At 40.8% G+C, this 12,241-nt stretch overlaps 1 protein-coding gene across 1 annotated transcript in view; it reads left to right on the top strand.

Moving 5' to 3' along the window:
* The window catches only part of pdzd8 (PDZ domain containing 8), an 86,929-nt gene extending 82,105 nt beyond the window's left edge, over nt 1-4,824 (top strand). The window contains exon 5 of the mRNA XM_037123634.1: nt 1-4,824. This exon is cut by the window's left edge and continues 136 nt beyond it. Within this exon, the coding sequence (XP_036979529.1) occupies nt 1-2,227 (2,227 nt within the window). The 3' untranslated portion in view covers nt 2,228-4,824.
* Nucleotides 4,825-12,241: the final 7,417 nt, after the last annotated feature.

The following is a 12,241-nucleotide window of genomic DNA, read 5'->3' on the forward strand; positions in this document are numbered from 1 at the left end:
TGGGCAGATAGAGGAAACAGGTTTTATTTCCCAACCAGGGGGTTATGAAGAGGATCCAGCCCCTATCACCACCCTTTCTGACATATCTGACAGCAAAGACATGGACTCTGAGTTTGAAGAATTGATTGTAGACTCTAAGCAAAGCCAGACTGGTGGCCCTAACAGCAGTACTACAAATACCAGTGACACTAAGGAAGATTCTTTACTTACAGTAAACCAAAGCCCTAAAAGGACTGTGGCCAACTTGGCCACTAAGCCCCTTGGTACCATCTCACCTATCCTCAACCGTAAGTTGAACCTGGTGGGTCTCCAGTCACCACTAAAGCCCCAGCCCAAAGAAACACCAAAGCCCTCGCCACATAAGACCAGTAATGATCCAGGGGAGGGTTTGCAGCGGCCCACCATTCCTCCCCCACCTCCTCCATCTCGACCCCAAGTGCCACCAAGACCTCAAATAAGATTGACATCAGCCTCCTCAGAAACCAGTCTTTTGGAAGGAATTGATTCTGTTACAACTACAAATGCCACTATTGCTCCTACACTGACTACCACTGTTAGTCCTTCTGAAAAATCTCCAGAAAAAGTACCTCTCTCTGGAGCCAATGAGGACAAGGCTGGTACTGAGAAGATGAGTCTGAAACAGGCTGAAGGGAAGCAGTCTACCCGGCAAGCAGAGTGTAGTGATGAACTGCCAGTATCTTCCAACATGACCAGCAGCAGCAAAGTGGATCAAGCAAAGGACAAAACTTCAGAATGCTCCTGCAGTACACGGGACATTCTGGAGGACCACTCTCTCTGGGAATCCCCGGAAACCATGTTTCGTAACCAGACAGCCCACTGGAAAAAAGCATCTGTGGTGTTTGAGGTGGAGGGCAACCATAAGTTCCTTAATGTGGCCCTATGGTGCAAAGATCCCTTTAAGCTTGGCAGTTTACTGTGCCTGGGCCATGTCAGCCTCCAGCTGGAGCATTTAGCCCTGGAATGTATGGCCACATCTTCAGCAGAATACCAGAGCACCTTTAGGTTGGGGCCTCCAGAACCCAGAGCTAATGTCAGCCGCACTGCATTACGTGGCCTCAGTACCCACAAGGGTTTCAATGAGAAGCTGTGTTATGGAGATGTCACTCTGAACTTCTGTTACCTACCTGAGGGTGAGTTAGCATATCCAGGGGGGCTGGCAGAGAGGGAGCGAGAGGGTAGTCTCCACCATGACGATCTAAGGGAGAGAGAGAAGGAGCATATCCCCTCAGCACCGCGTGATGACATGGCCTACGGTGCCATGCAGTTGGTGGAGGTGCGTCACAACTTCCAGGACACCCAGTTCCAGAACCCCACTTGGTGTGAGTACTGCAAAAAGAAGGTTTGGACCAAGGCTGCCTCCCAGTGTATGATTTGCGCCTACGTTTGCCACAAGAAGTGCCAGGACAAGTGCCTCACAGAGAATCCCTTCTGTGTGGCAGCGACTGAACGTCGTGGAGCTGACCCTGAAGCCAAATCCACCCTAAACCGGGCCACCACTGGCCTAACACGCCACATCATTAACACCAGCTCCCGCCTGCTTAACCTCCGCCAGGTGCCCAAGACTCGGCTGGTTGAGCAGGTGGCTGATGTTTTGCCTGGAGTGGTGGAACCCTCACCTAAGCATACCCCCAACACTTCAGACAATGAAAGCAGTGATACTGAGACATATACCAGTGGTGCCAGTCCCTCAAAGCAGCCTGCCAGCAGTGGTGGAACCAGTAAACTTGTGCGCAAGGAAGGTGGGTTAGATGACAGCGTGTTCATTGCTGTAAAGGAGATAGGCCGTGACCTGTACCGGGGTCTGCCCACAGATGAGCGCTCCCAAAAGCTGGAGTTGATGCTAGATAAGCTGCAGCAGGAAATTGATCAGGAGCTGGAGCACAATAACGCTCTTCTGCTGGAGGAGAGGGAGGCTACAGATGCCCGGCGCAAGGCCCTAATAAGTACTGCCTTGGCCAAGTCTGGGGAGAGACTCCAGGCCCTTACCCTGCTAATGATCCACTACCGGGCAGGCATTGAAGACTTAGAGTCAGTAGAAAGCACGTCTCCTTCAGAGCAGCAAGGTTTTAAAGGCAAAGGACAAGCCCTTGAGGAAGAGTCCCTGATGGGGACAGAGGTCTATGACAGTGACATATGCAGCCCTGTCGATGTGCAGCTGTTGGATGACATTACTGAGGAGCAAATCTGTGTGGAGGCTCTCCAGTAAATAAGCCTAGAAAAAAACAGAGGAGGAACCAGTAATTGGGCCCGGTGCCTCCCAGCAAATTTAAGTCTAGCTTGTTTTTAGACAATTGGAAATTTCAGGGAAGTTGAGCTCCAGTGTCTGATTCACACGTTTTTAATTTTATGTAAAAATTATTTCCTCACAGGGTTCATGGTTAACCTGTTAATGATTTGCACAACGTGATGCCGTTTCCATGCTCTTGGTTTTTAAAGGGAATTTTAAGAGCTATACTATTATCTTCCCACAGTTGTACAGCATGTGTACCTCCCAGTTTTGTTATTCTGAGGCTTATAAATGTCCTTGTAAGCATTTAAATCGGCTTACTTGTTTTTTTTGTCTCAATGGATATGACAAGGATTAGAAAATGTGCATTTTTCCATGGAGTTGTGGTCAGAATCACTTTAATTAGGTAAATATTTGTTTGCTGTGAACAACAAGCCAATCTTAAGGTGAATAATGGAGTATTTACTAGTGTGGATACCAGTAGAGAAAGCAGGTTTAGACATCCACCTCAGTGGAACATGTCATTTATCTGAGAACCCAGCAAGTGGTCTTTTTTGTTTGTTGCAGTTTTATACTATATTTGGATTTTACCTAAAGCTCTTTGGATTTCAGCAGCCGCATAATTATTTTTGAAATCTTATTTCCCTCTTTTCTTTTATTTGTTTGTACTGATAAGGTAAAATATTTTGACCATATAATCCATATGTTCTTTTTCCTTGGAGCTTGTGAGGAGGTAATTGTCCTTGGCTACAATGAGCCAATTGTTATTTGTTTGTTTTGCCCACTGACATTTTTTTTAGAAAATCCCTACATTATCTAAAACTCAGCTGATGCACATTGCTAACCGATCAAAAATTCCATGGGTGCAATGCAAGAATGGCACATAAGTAACTTTTTATGAATGTATGTTTTCTGAATGAATGTTACCCAGTAGCTCTGGTGATGTTAATAAACTCTCTATCATTTGTTTATTTTGTTAAATATGTGTGTGCTTATGTGTATGAAGATCATCTCTATACTTGAAACCTTATGGTGTGATTATGTGTGGATCATTTGCCTTTGTGAGTTTCAAGCCCAGTGAATTCATGTTTAGCCCTTTCTATGTTCTGTGTATATCCATTTGGTTGGCATTGCCCCTCACCATTTCCTTTCAAAACATCAAGCATTAATGCAGCTTGTTACAGGGATTCTGTTCTAACAAGCTCCAACCCCAGTGCTATCCTCAGACAGCCACTGTAAAAGAACTGTTCGCAAAGAGGGAATATCTTGGTCTTGCGTATCAGAAGAATCAGTCTGGGGTTTTTTTGCTTTTTCATTCTCATAGTTATTTTGCCAATTAGTTCTACATCACATATGTCCTGCACAAATATAGTTGAGTTTGTTAGTGTTCTAAAAAATATCAACATCAGGCGATGGTATGAGCCCATCAGTACTGTGAAAAGTTCAAGTATAGAGTCGAAACTTCATTGAAAGTAATTAGGCATTTAGACAGAAAACAGCTGTGTCTGAAAAAAGATGATAAAACACAATCCAGAATCCAGTGTAGTAATAGGTTGATGAGTTGGGTTTGAACAGGCAGCAATCAGTTTATCTTTTTTCCTGACAATCACAGTGTAACCCATATAAATATTTGGTCCATGTTAGAAAGTAATCTACCAGGAATGTGGATGTGCAAGTTTTTATGTTTTTATTTATCTATTTTTTTTTTAACTGATTTTAGCTGTCTAGTTGCAGCAGTCAAAAGAACACTTGTTCTTGCACATAAGAAGTAGTTATGTGGGTGTTTGCTTATACATTGATGACCAACTATCAAAATCATTGTCCTCTTATTATAAGTGTGGAAGTGCACAATGAGAAACGATGGCCCCAGTCTGTGGTCAGGTACCTGGGGTTAGGAGCAACTGCCCTAGAGACATCTATAGATTTTCTTGTACAAAACAAATTTGTAGTAGATTTATCACTACGAAAAAAACAAAACACCCAAATGTATTGAGCACTCGTCCAAGCAAACAACAACAAGTAATCAACTAGATTCAGAAGCATAGATACATTTCCTGCGTTTTTCAGTGTAAGAGATGTTGCTTATGTAGATAATGGCTTACTGGCTGCTATACTTTTCAATCTCTCAGTCTCGGTGTATCTTGATTTTTTTAGTGCATTATTTTTGAAGAAAATTAAGCTGTCTGTGCTGTCCCCATGACTGTGCTTTATATTCTTATTGATCTTCTCTTCAAAAATGTTCAGTCTGTGTGCCCATCTGTCTGATGATGTAACCTTGGTTTTTGGGGCCAACGAGAACCTGACCTCTTTATCCTGAGAATCACTGCTATTGCTGCTGATGCTTTTGTTACAATGTGCTTTTCTGCAGAACTCATTATCATATGCTTCTCCACCCACCCTTACCCACAGCCCTAACTTTTGAAACCTTGAAACTGCGCGTACAATATGATTGCCCATCCTGACTTTCCGCAGATCAAGATGGTGTTTTTTTTGTGTATGTGAGGGATGTTGTACACAAGAAGGTTCATGTGATGAAGCTTTATTGTACATAACATAAATAAACAAGCTCAAATGTATTCCCCTCACACTGCCTTGTGGTTTAATCAGGTCACACAGGTGAACTTTGAAGGCAAAATCTGTGATCAAAATCTAAATGAGTGACAACACCAGCAAATCAAAACATAAGACTTGACTTTTCCATTTCATCCATACTGAACAAGGATATGTGCTTTTGCTGTGCCTCTTTCAGCAAGCACTAACATGACAAAAACAGTACTGACTCGGGAACAAAATGATTGCCTCTCTAGAAAAACAATTTGACAATGTTCTTCAGGTCTATAGATTTTGACCATAAAATATTCATCTTATTAGGGTTCAAGACCTAGAGGGGGAGAACCCTATTGCGTTTCTTCACATTTATTATTATTGTTTATCTTATTATTGTTCTGAGATTCAATGACCATGAAACTTGGCCCGATAACTGGAAATTATGTGCAAGTGCTAACAAACAAATACAATTGGCCAGAAGAAGGCCCCAAAATGCAGCTGTACCCCTTCAACCTTAAGTTCAGTTGGCTTTAAGTTAGACTCACAAGTCCTGCGAAATAGCCTCTTGGATCCAAAAAAGACAGATGGTGCCACAAACAGGAAAAAATGTGTGCCAGAGAACCCAGTGAACAGAATTTCACCATTTCAGTGTCTAAATCTGAAGTGCCATATTGATAGATGCAGTCAGGTGTGGCATATTAAATATTTGCCCTTTGCTCAAGATGCCATTGAGCTTCAAATTTGAAACTGATAGCTGAAATGACTGGGCTCGCCTGAAACCTTGTCTTTGCTTTAATTTTGGCCCACTTAGTTGCTTCCTTTTGTTGAGAGCAAGAGGGCATGAACTGGCTAGTCACCGCTTGTGGCTATATTCAGGATCCAAGAAATTCAATAAATGAATACAAACTATGTGCCTAATCAACCAGATTGTGGTGCTTTAATTAATTCACAGAATTGAAATGTTGGAAGGGCCATGCCCCTTAGATAGAAAATCCCACTGAACTATCTGAAATTGAAAATGGTCCAGCTAAAACTTAACAAAAAGCCTCTTGAGCTAATTCATTGAAAAACAGCAAGGTGAGTTGAATGTTTATTTTATCAATACCAAAATTGGAATACAGCATGTTTGACTGACATACATATTCTTGAAATAGAAATGAGCATGGAAACATGGCCACTATCACCCAAAAACTTGGCCAGGGATGGGACTTAGTGAGAAAATGGTCATAACTCATTAACCATTTGTGCAGTCCTCAACACCAAGGTGGTATCTTCAGGCTGTGTTTGGTGAGGCTGTGTTTGGTGAGTTTCGTTTTTAGCCTGACACATAGGGGATGTCGCTAATCGATGAAGGGTGGCCTAGATGTGGAGTGCATTCTCAATAATGTCGATAAGAAATACAGCCTGTTCCTTTTGTCCATTTGCCAAAACACAACAATGGCAAGATCAGAGGGGGACGGCTGAGTTTGGGCTACAAATTACCTTAAAGGAGACAAGTCTCGGAGGAGTGATTTTCTTTTTTGGGAGGATTGGCGGAGATGTCCTAGTGAAGAGGAGAAGGAGCTCTGAGCTAGTACAATCCCAGGACCTGCTTGGGTGTATTGGGGTTGCTGTCTTGAAGAACACAATAAATCATATTGCAACAGACTGAATTGTAAAGCATTGCAGGAATTTCAGACATGTTAAATGTATTGATGTAAAATCTCAACATTAAAGTGTGATGCACTACTAAAACAAACACCTGGTTACTGAAATGAAGATTAATTGTTTATGGAAAGTAAGAGCTGAAATGTATTGCTTGAAAGAAAAATGTTGATTTCAAATCTTCTCTTCTTGGTGTATTCAATTGTGTATTCAATAGCAGCTGCAGTAGCGTGTGGACGTTGCCTGCTACTCACACCGTGCTGTGGGGTAAGAGGTTTGCATACCACACAGACATAGTTACATAAGTTACAACAACACACATCCCATTTACAAAAAGTGCCAGGTCCAGGTTGTCTGCAACATTTACTCTGCATTGTTCAAAAGCCTACACAATTAGGAGTGCTGTTAAGCTAAGTTAAAAGCTACAGATACTGATAGTCACAGGCAGAGAGGAGAGGAGAGGGACAGGACAGGACAAGAGCAGTAATAATTATTTTTGTCATTCTAAAAGACTGTCTGGATATAAATGTCAGAATCAGATATTACTGACATTTTAGATTTATTTCCAGGGAGGATTTATCCAGTTATCCAGAGTTAATTGTCTTGAAATATGCTCAGTTAACTAGTAGATACTGTATCTACTTTGTTTTTAAAACAGATTTTTTTTTTCATTTCTGAGTTGCAGTCTCCGTTAATCCATAATTAAATTATCACAGCTTAATGAATTTTCAACAGATTTTTTAGCAGTATTGTCACAAGTGTTGGATCCTATTATTACACATGATATTCATTCTGGAGTTGTACACATTTGACGGTAGAGAGAGAGAGAGAGAGAGAGAGAGAAAATAGCATAATCTGATATCTTTCATCTGGAAAAGGGCAGTTATCTGATTATGAGAAATCTGATAAACAAACTTAGATGTTTGCCTGATAATTAGTTTATTCATTGCATGTGTACATGTTAATTTGATTTCAGTCATTTTGTGTTAAATCATGTGCAGGTGGACTCAGCCAGTGCTAAGAAAGGTCTTCTGCCTGCCTGTTGGAGAGATAGCGAGACTTAAGCCTCAAATTGTGGTAAAAGATGCTGTATAAAAGACAGGCTACAACTTTTATTCCCCCCCAGAATTATTCTCTAAAATTTTACTGTTTATTGTCCCCCCCAACTATGAAACAGGATTTTCGCCCCTGGTGGGATCCAAGGATAACGGAGCACAAGGAAGACCAACCCGTTTGCAACCAACTGTAGATTATAATTTGGAGTCTCATTTGCTTCCGCTGCTGGTATGGAAATGGGACTTTAAGGGGACTTGGGGACAGTGGGCTGGGCAGTGAGTTTTCAGCAGAAAGGGAAAAGCATAAAAGCCTATCCATCTCATTCTCTACTACAACTAAGTATTTCAACCAGCCAGGGAGGGAGTCATGCTTATGCAGGGTTGAGGTGAAGTCTGAACAAGTGAGTCGGAAGATGGTAAGTAACTCTGCTGTCCTGACATTGGTTGGGAATTCATTCCACCACTGAGGCACCAGAACAGAGAAGAGTCGTGACTTCTTAAGTGATGTTTGTTTGATCTCAGCGTTGGTGGTAACAGCCAGCCAGCTGATGTAGTGGAGTGCTTGTGCTCAGATGCGTGGTCTGACCAGGTGCAGTTCCGTTGACAGACTTGAAAGCCTGTACCATTGTCTTGAAGTGGATGCAGGCTGCAACAGGAAGCTAGTATAGGTCATGGAGGAGGGGGGGTCCCATAGGAGAATTTGGGTACATAAAACAAGATACGATATGCAGGATTGGGCCACAGCAGTGATGTTGGGAATCAGTGGCGTGGCGTATGTCTCTCTCCCCGGGTCATACATTTGTTTTGCCATCGCCCTGATCATTTTGCGGGACACTCTCTTGTAGCGTGCCCACTTGCGGATAACTCATTCCAGCATGTTTACCTCAAGCTCCTGGTTAGCCTTCTTCCTTCCTCCAGCAGGTAGCCTGGCCCTTTAGCTGTCCTCCTCGGACAGACGCTGAAGCTCAATTTTATTTTCGCCAATCTCTCACTCTCTTGGGGTTGACAGAGAAACGTCTAGTAGCTGCTTCTCCTGAGTTTTCCTTACAGAATGTCTGAATTTCAAGTCGTAATTAAAATTTTTTGCTACACCGGAGCTTTTGAAATTATCAATATATTATTTATGATGGATATTATTGATATTGACTGACAGAAAGCAGGTACAAGACATGAAAAAGGCGAAGAAGAAAAACATGCAGTGTCAGTGGTCACGTCTTCTTACTTGATTAAAAAATAAATAAATAAATCAGACCCAGCATTTATTTGGAAGCGGCGGTTATTTACCAAGATATACACCTGCATCTGGTGTTTAAAGGGGACCCTGCGGTTAATTGAAACCCTATTATTAGGTACTTTACGGTAGTTACCAAGGCTCTGTCCACCAGTCCACCCCTGCAATAGCAGTGGCTGTGCGTGTGCACATGCATGCAGTGCGCACGAGCATGTGCTTGTGTTTAGGGCGGGGATGGGGCACAAAAAATATTTGCACCGGGGCCTATCACCATGATGTTAAGCTACTGTTGGGAATGCAGGATAGTCTGTTGTCAAGGATGAAGCCCAGGTTTCTCACAGTCGATGAAGGCGATACCGTGATGTGCTTGACAGGCACTGACAGGTCTGTAGAGAAGTTTAGTTTTATGATGGTTGACCTTGAGGTGATGTGCAGTTGTGCAAGCGGAGGTGTCTGCCAGACATTCCAAGATGCATTTTGCAACATGGGTGGTGAGGAATGGCCAGATTTTGTGTGAGATAAGAAGGGAGGAGGGAATTGGGTAAAGGGAACAGGTGGTGGCACCTGACAAAATGTAACTACAATACAGTTATTGTATCAAACTTTAATTTTTAAAACCAATATAACTCCTATATTTATTAATTTAGAATATTTTATATTTGTTATTATATATTTATATTTATTTGAGTAAAATCCAGAACATCATTATAAATCCTCCTCCTCGCATACAAAGCCAAAAACCAACGATTAAACATTCTCACCCAATTCATGCCATGAGTTGTGCTCTTGTCTGTGTTGAATAGGCCATTAGAAGGCCAACAGAGATTTGAAGGTGTGCACACATTTACTCAAGACAAGAACCCATGCAGCTAGTCAAGAACCATGCCGCAGGCCTCAGCCTCTTTCACATTGCTGGGCACTTCCCTAAACTGACTGTTGCAGTCAGCCCCAAGGCCATTTCTTCTTATTCAAGTTGGGATCCTTTAAAAGTGGGTCAACTTTTCAGACAGTTAGAATAGGAACTCTGACAGTGCTACACTGCACTCATACATCTCAACACTCAACACATCACATAAAAATGCGATCCCAAAAATGTGGAACTCTGTGAAATGTACAGAAAAACACAAAACTTCATGCCAATAAGAGTTAGACAAAATGGGGACTGGGCAACAAAAGATTGGGAAATTTGTGTAATTCTTCAAAAACGCCTATTTGGAACGTTCCACAGGTAAACAGGTCCTTTGACAAGTAAGGGAACACAAAAACAGTAGCTAAAGATTATGTAATTAGAATTTTTTGTTGTCTATTGGATGGCTACTCATTATGTCTCACTTTACTTGAGGGTGTACAAAAACTGTAATGGATCCGTCATAGTCAATTAGGGACAACTCATGTTTTACATGACAATTCACAGATATTGTGAACTAATCATTACCCAGTGATTCATTAATATATTATCTCCCAGTCTGTTCTCCAGTAACTCATTATTATCTACTATATGTTATATAGTATATGTATATGGAATTCTAGGAAATTGAATTCAGTTCAGAGTCCATTTTGAAATCCACAGTGAACAACTTCATCTGTAGATCCCAACATTGTTTCTGATTCATTCCTTACTTGCTCCTCAGCAACTACTAAAGATTTTGTGTACCTAATTGTATGTCGTTTTAGTACTATTGACAGTGCACCTACATGCACAAACACACACATCCTAATTTACCCTACTTCTTTTGCCATTACACAACACAAACATAACCATAAGCCAAACATATTTAGACAAGCATTAAACCACATGAATGAAACATAACAAACACTGTGGTACCTGGTAACTCCCTCTCTCTTTTTTAAATGATATTTAAAATGCATCCAAAATAGGCAACAAGTTATTTAACCCTAACTGATGCAATGAGTAGCTTTTCATTTCTGAAAAAAGTATTACTACATGATCTCTGGAACATGTCTGAAAACAGTGGTTGGTAGACACAGTTTGTTGCTGCATTTATAGAAGCGTCTGCTGACAACTGTCTACCATGAAAAGTGAAAGCCATGTATCCACAACATACAGAAAAAAACACAAACTCCTGTGTGCCTGAGCCCTTCTTAGATGACACAAAATTGTAAAAAAGTATGCTGACAAGTTCACAAGTCATATAGTTTTTTAAAATCATAAATGTCGTTGCTGTCCCGGCTAAAGTGTAAAAGGACCATCTTGATTTTTACCAGTGCAAAGGTCATATGCCAGCTTTTCAACTGTGTAGGCTTGTAGTAAAAAAGTGCCCCCTGCCCCAAATTTGATCAGTTTGACCATCAAATATCTTGTCTTTCTATCACATTCAACTGAATAAAGGTAAAAAATAGATTTGCAAATTATTACTCCTTTTATTTACATTTTTAGAATTGGGGTTTATTTGACATTGCATTGGCAGTGCCCACTTCTCCCTTTGAAATGTAAAGAGACAATTTGTTGACGCTTCCCTGTATGTATGTCGCTGTAAGAACCACATCACAGTTGTCTGGGTTCTCAGCAAAGGGGGGAAAGGAGGGGAGGTATTGTGTGAGCATCTGCAGTGTAATTGAAGCCCAGTGTTGAGATGGACAGGTTGATTACAGTGTGTCTTCTCCCACATTTTCACATCATGGCAACTTATTCTGCTTTCTCCCACCACCCAGCGTAGGCAATCAAGTCAGTGTTTCTATTTTCAAAACTGAAAAGCATGCACATTCTTAGCTTTATGACAGTTTCATGGTACTTATACATGTTACATTTTCCTTAACTATAAATGTCAGTAGGAAAAAATATACCAAATCTACTACAGTATATGGTTTTCCTACAAGTAAGATAAAGAAATACAGAAAACATTCAGCCAATGACATACATGTAAGAAGGTGTTCTGATATGGGCACCAAATGTTTGCTATAGAATTTGAAGTAATACAATTATAGAAATATTATTATTAGCAAATATCCATAAAGTATCATACAATTGATGCAAAAAAAGAGACTATTTAGGAGAGTTTGGTGTGTTACCCAATGCAAAGACCAGGGACTTTAACATTTTTGGATAAATTGCTTCATGCAGTGTATAATCATGATATTATTCTACCACTTCCCTAAAATCCTGTGCAGTTCAGTACAGTTTTTTCCTCACACATTAACATGTTTTTGAGGAAATAAAAAAACACTACATGTCACACAACTTTCTGAACATCAGATTATATTCTAAAGACAATGGCTGTCAGTGGAATATAACAACAAATCAGTTTGTAGTGTTATTTTCTAGACATTTCTGAGATGCAGCGCTGCACCAGAAGTGAAACATTATTCCATTCATCCATCAAAATTTATCAGGGAGAAATAATCTGACTGGTGAAGTGAAATAGTAAAAAACAAAGATTTAAGTCATGTGATCAAATGCAATTATTCTAGAATATCAGAATGAAAAAAAATGACAGATGAAAGCTATGCCAGGAGGGAGCAAATGAAGCTTGCCAAAGCAGCTAAACGTGTGATTGC

This window comes from Acanthopagrus latus, chromosome 15 (genome assembly GCF_904848185.1).
Source record: "Acanthopagrus latus isolate v.2019 chromosome 15, fAcaLat1.1, whole genome shotgun sequence".
In the NCBI taxonomy this organism is placed as follows: Eukaryota; Metazoa; Chordata; class Actinopteri; order Spariformes; family Sparidae; genus Acanthopagrus; species Acanthopagrus latus.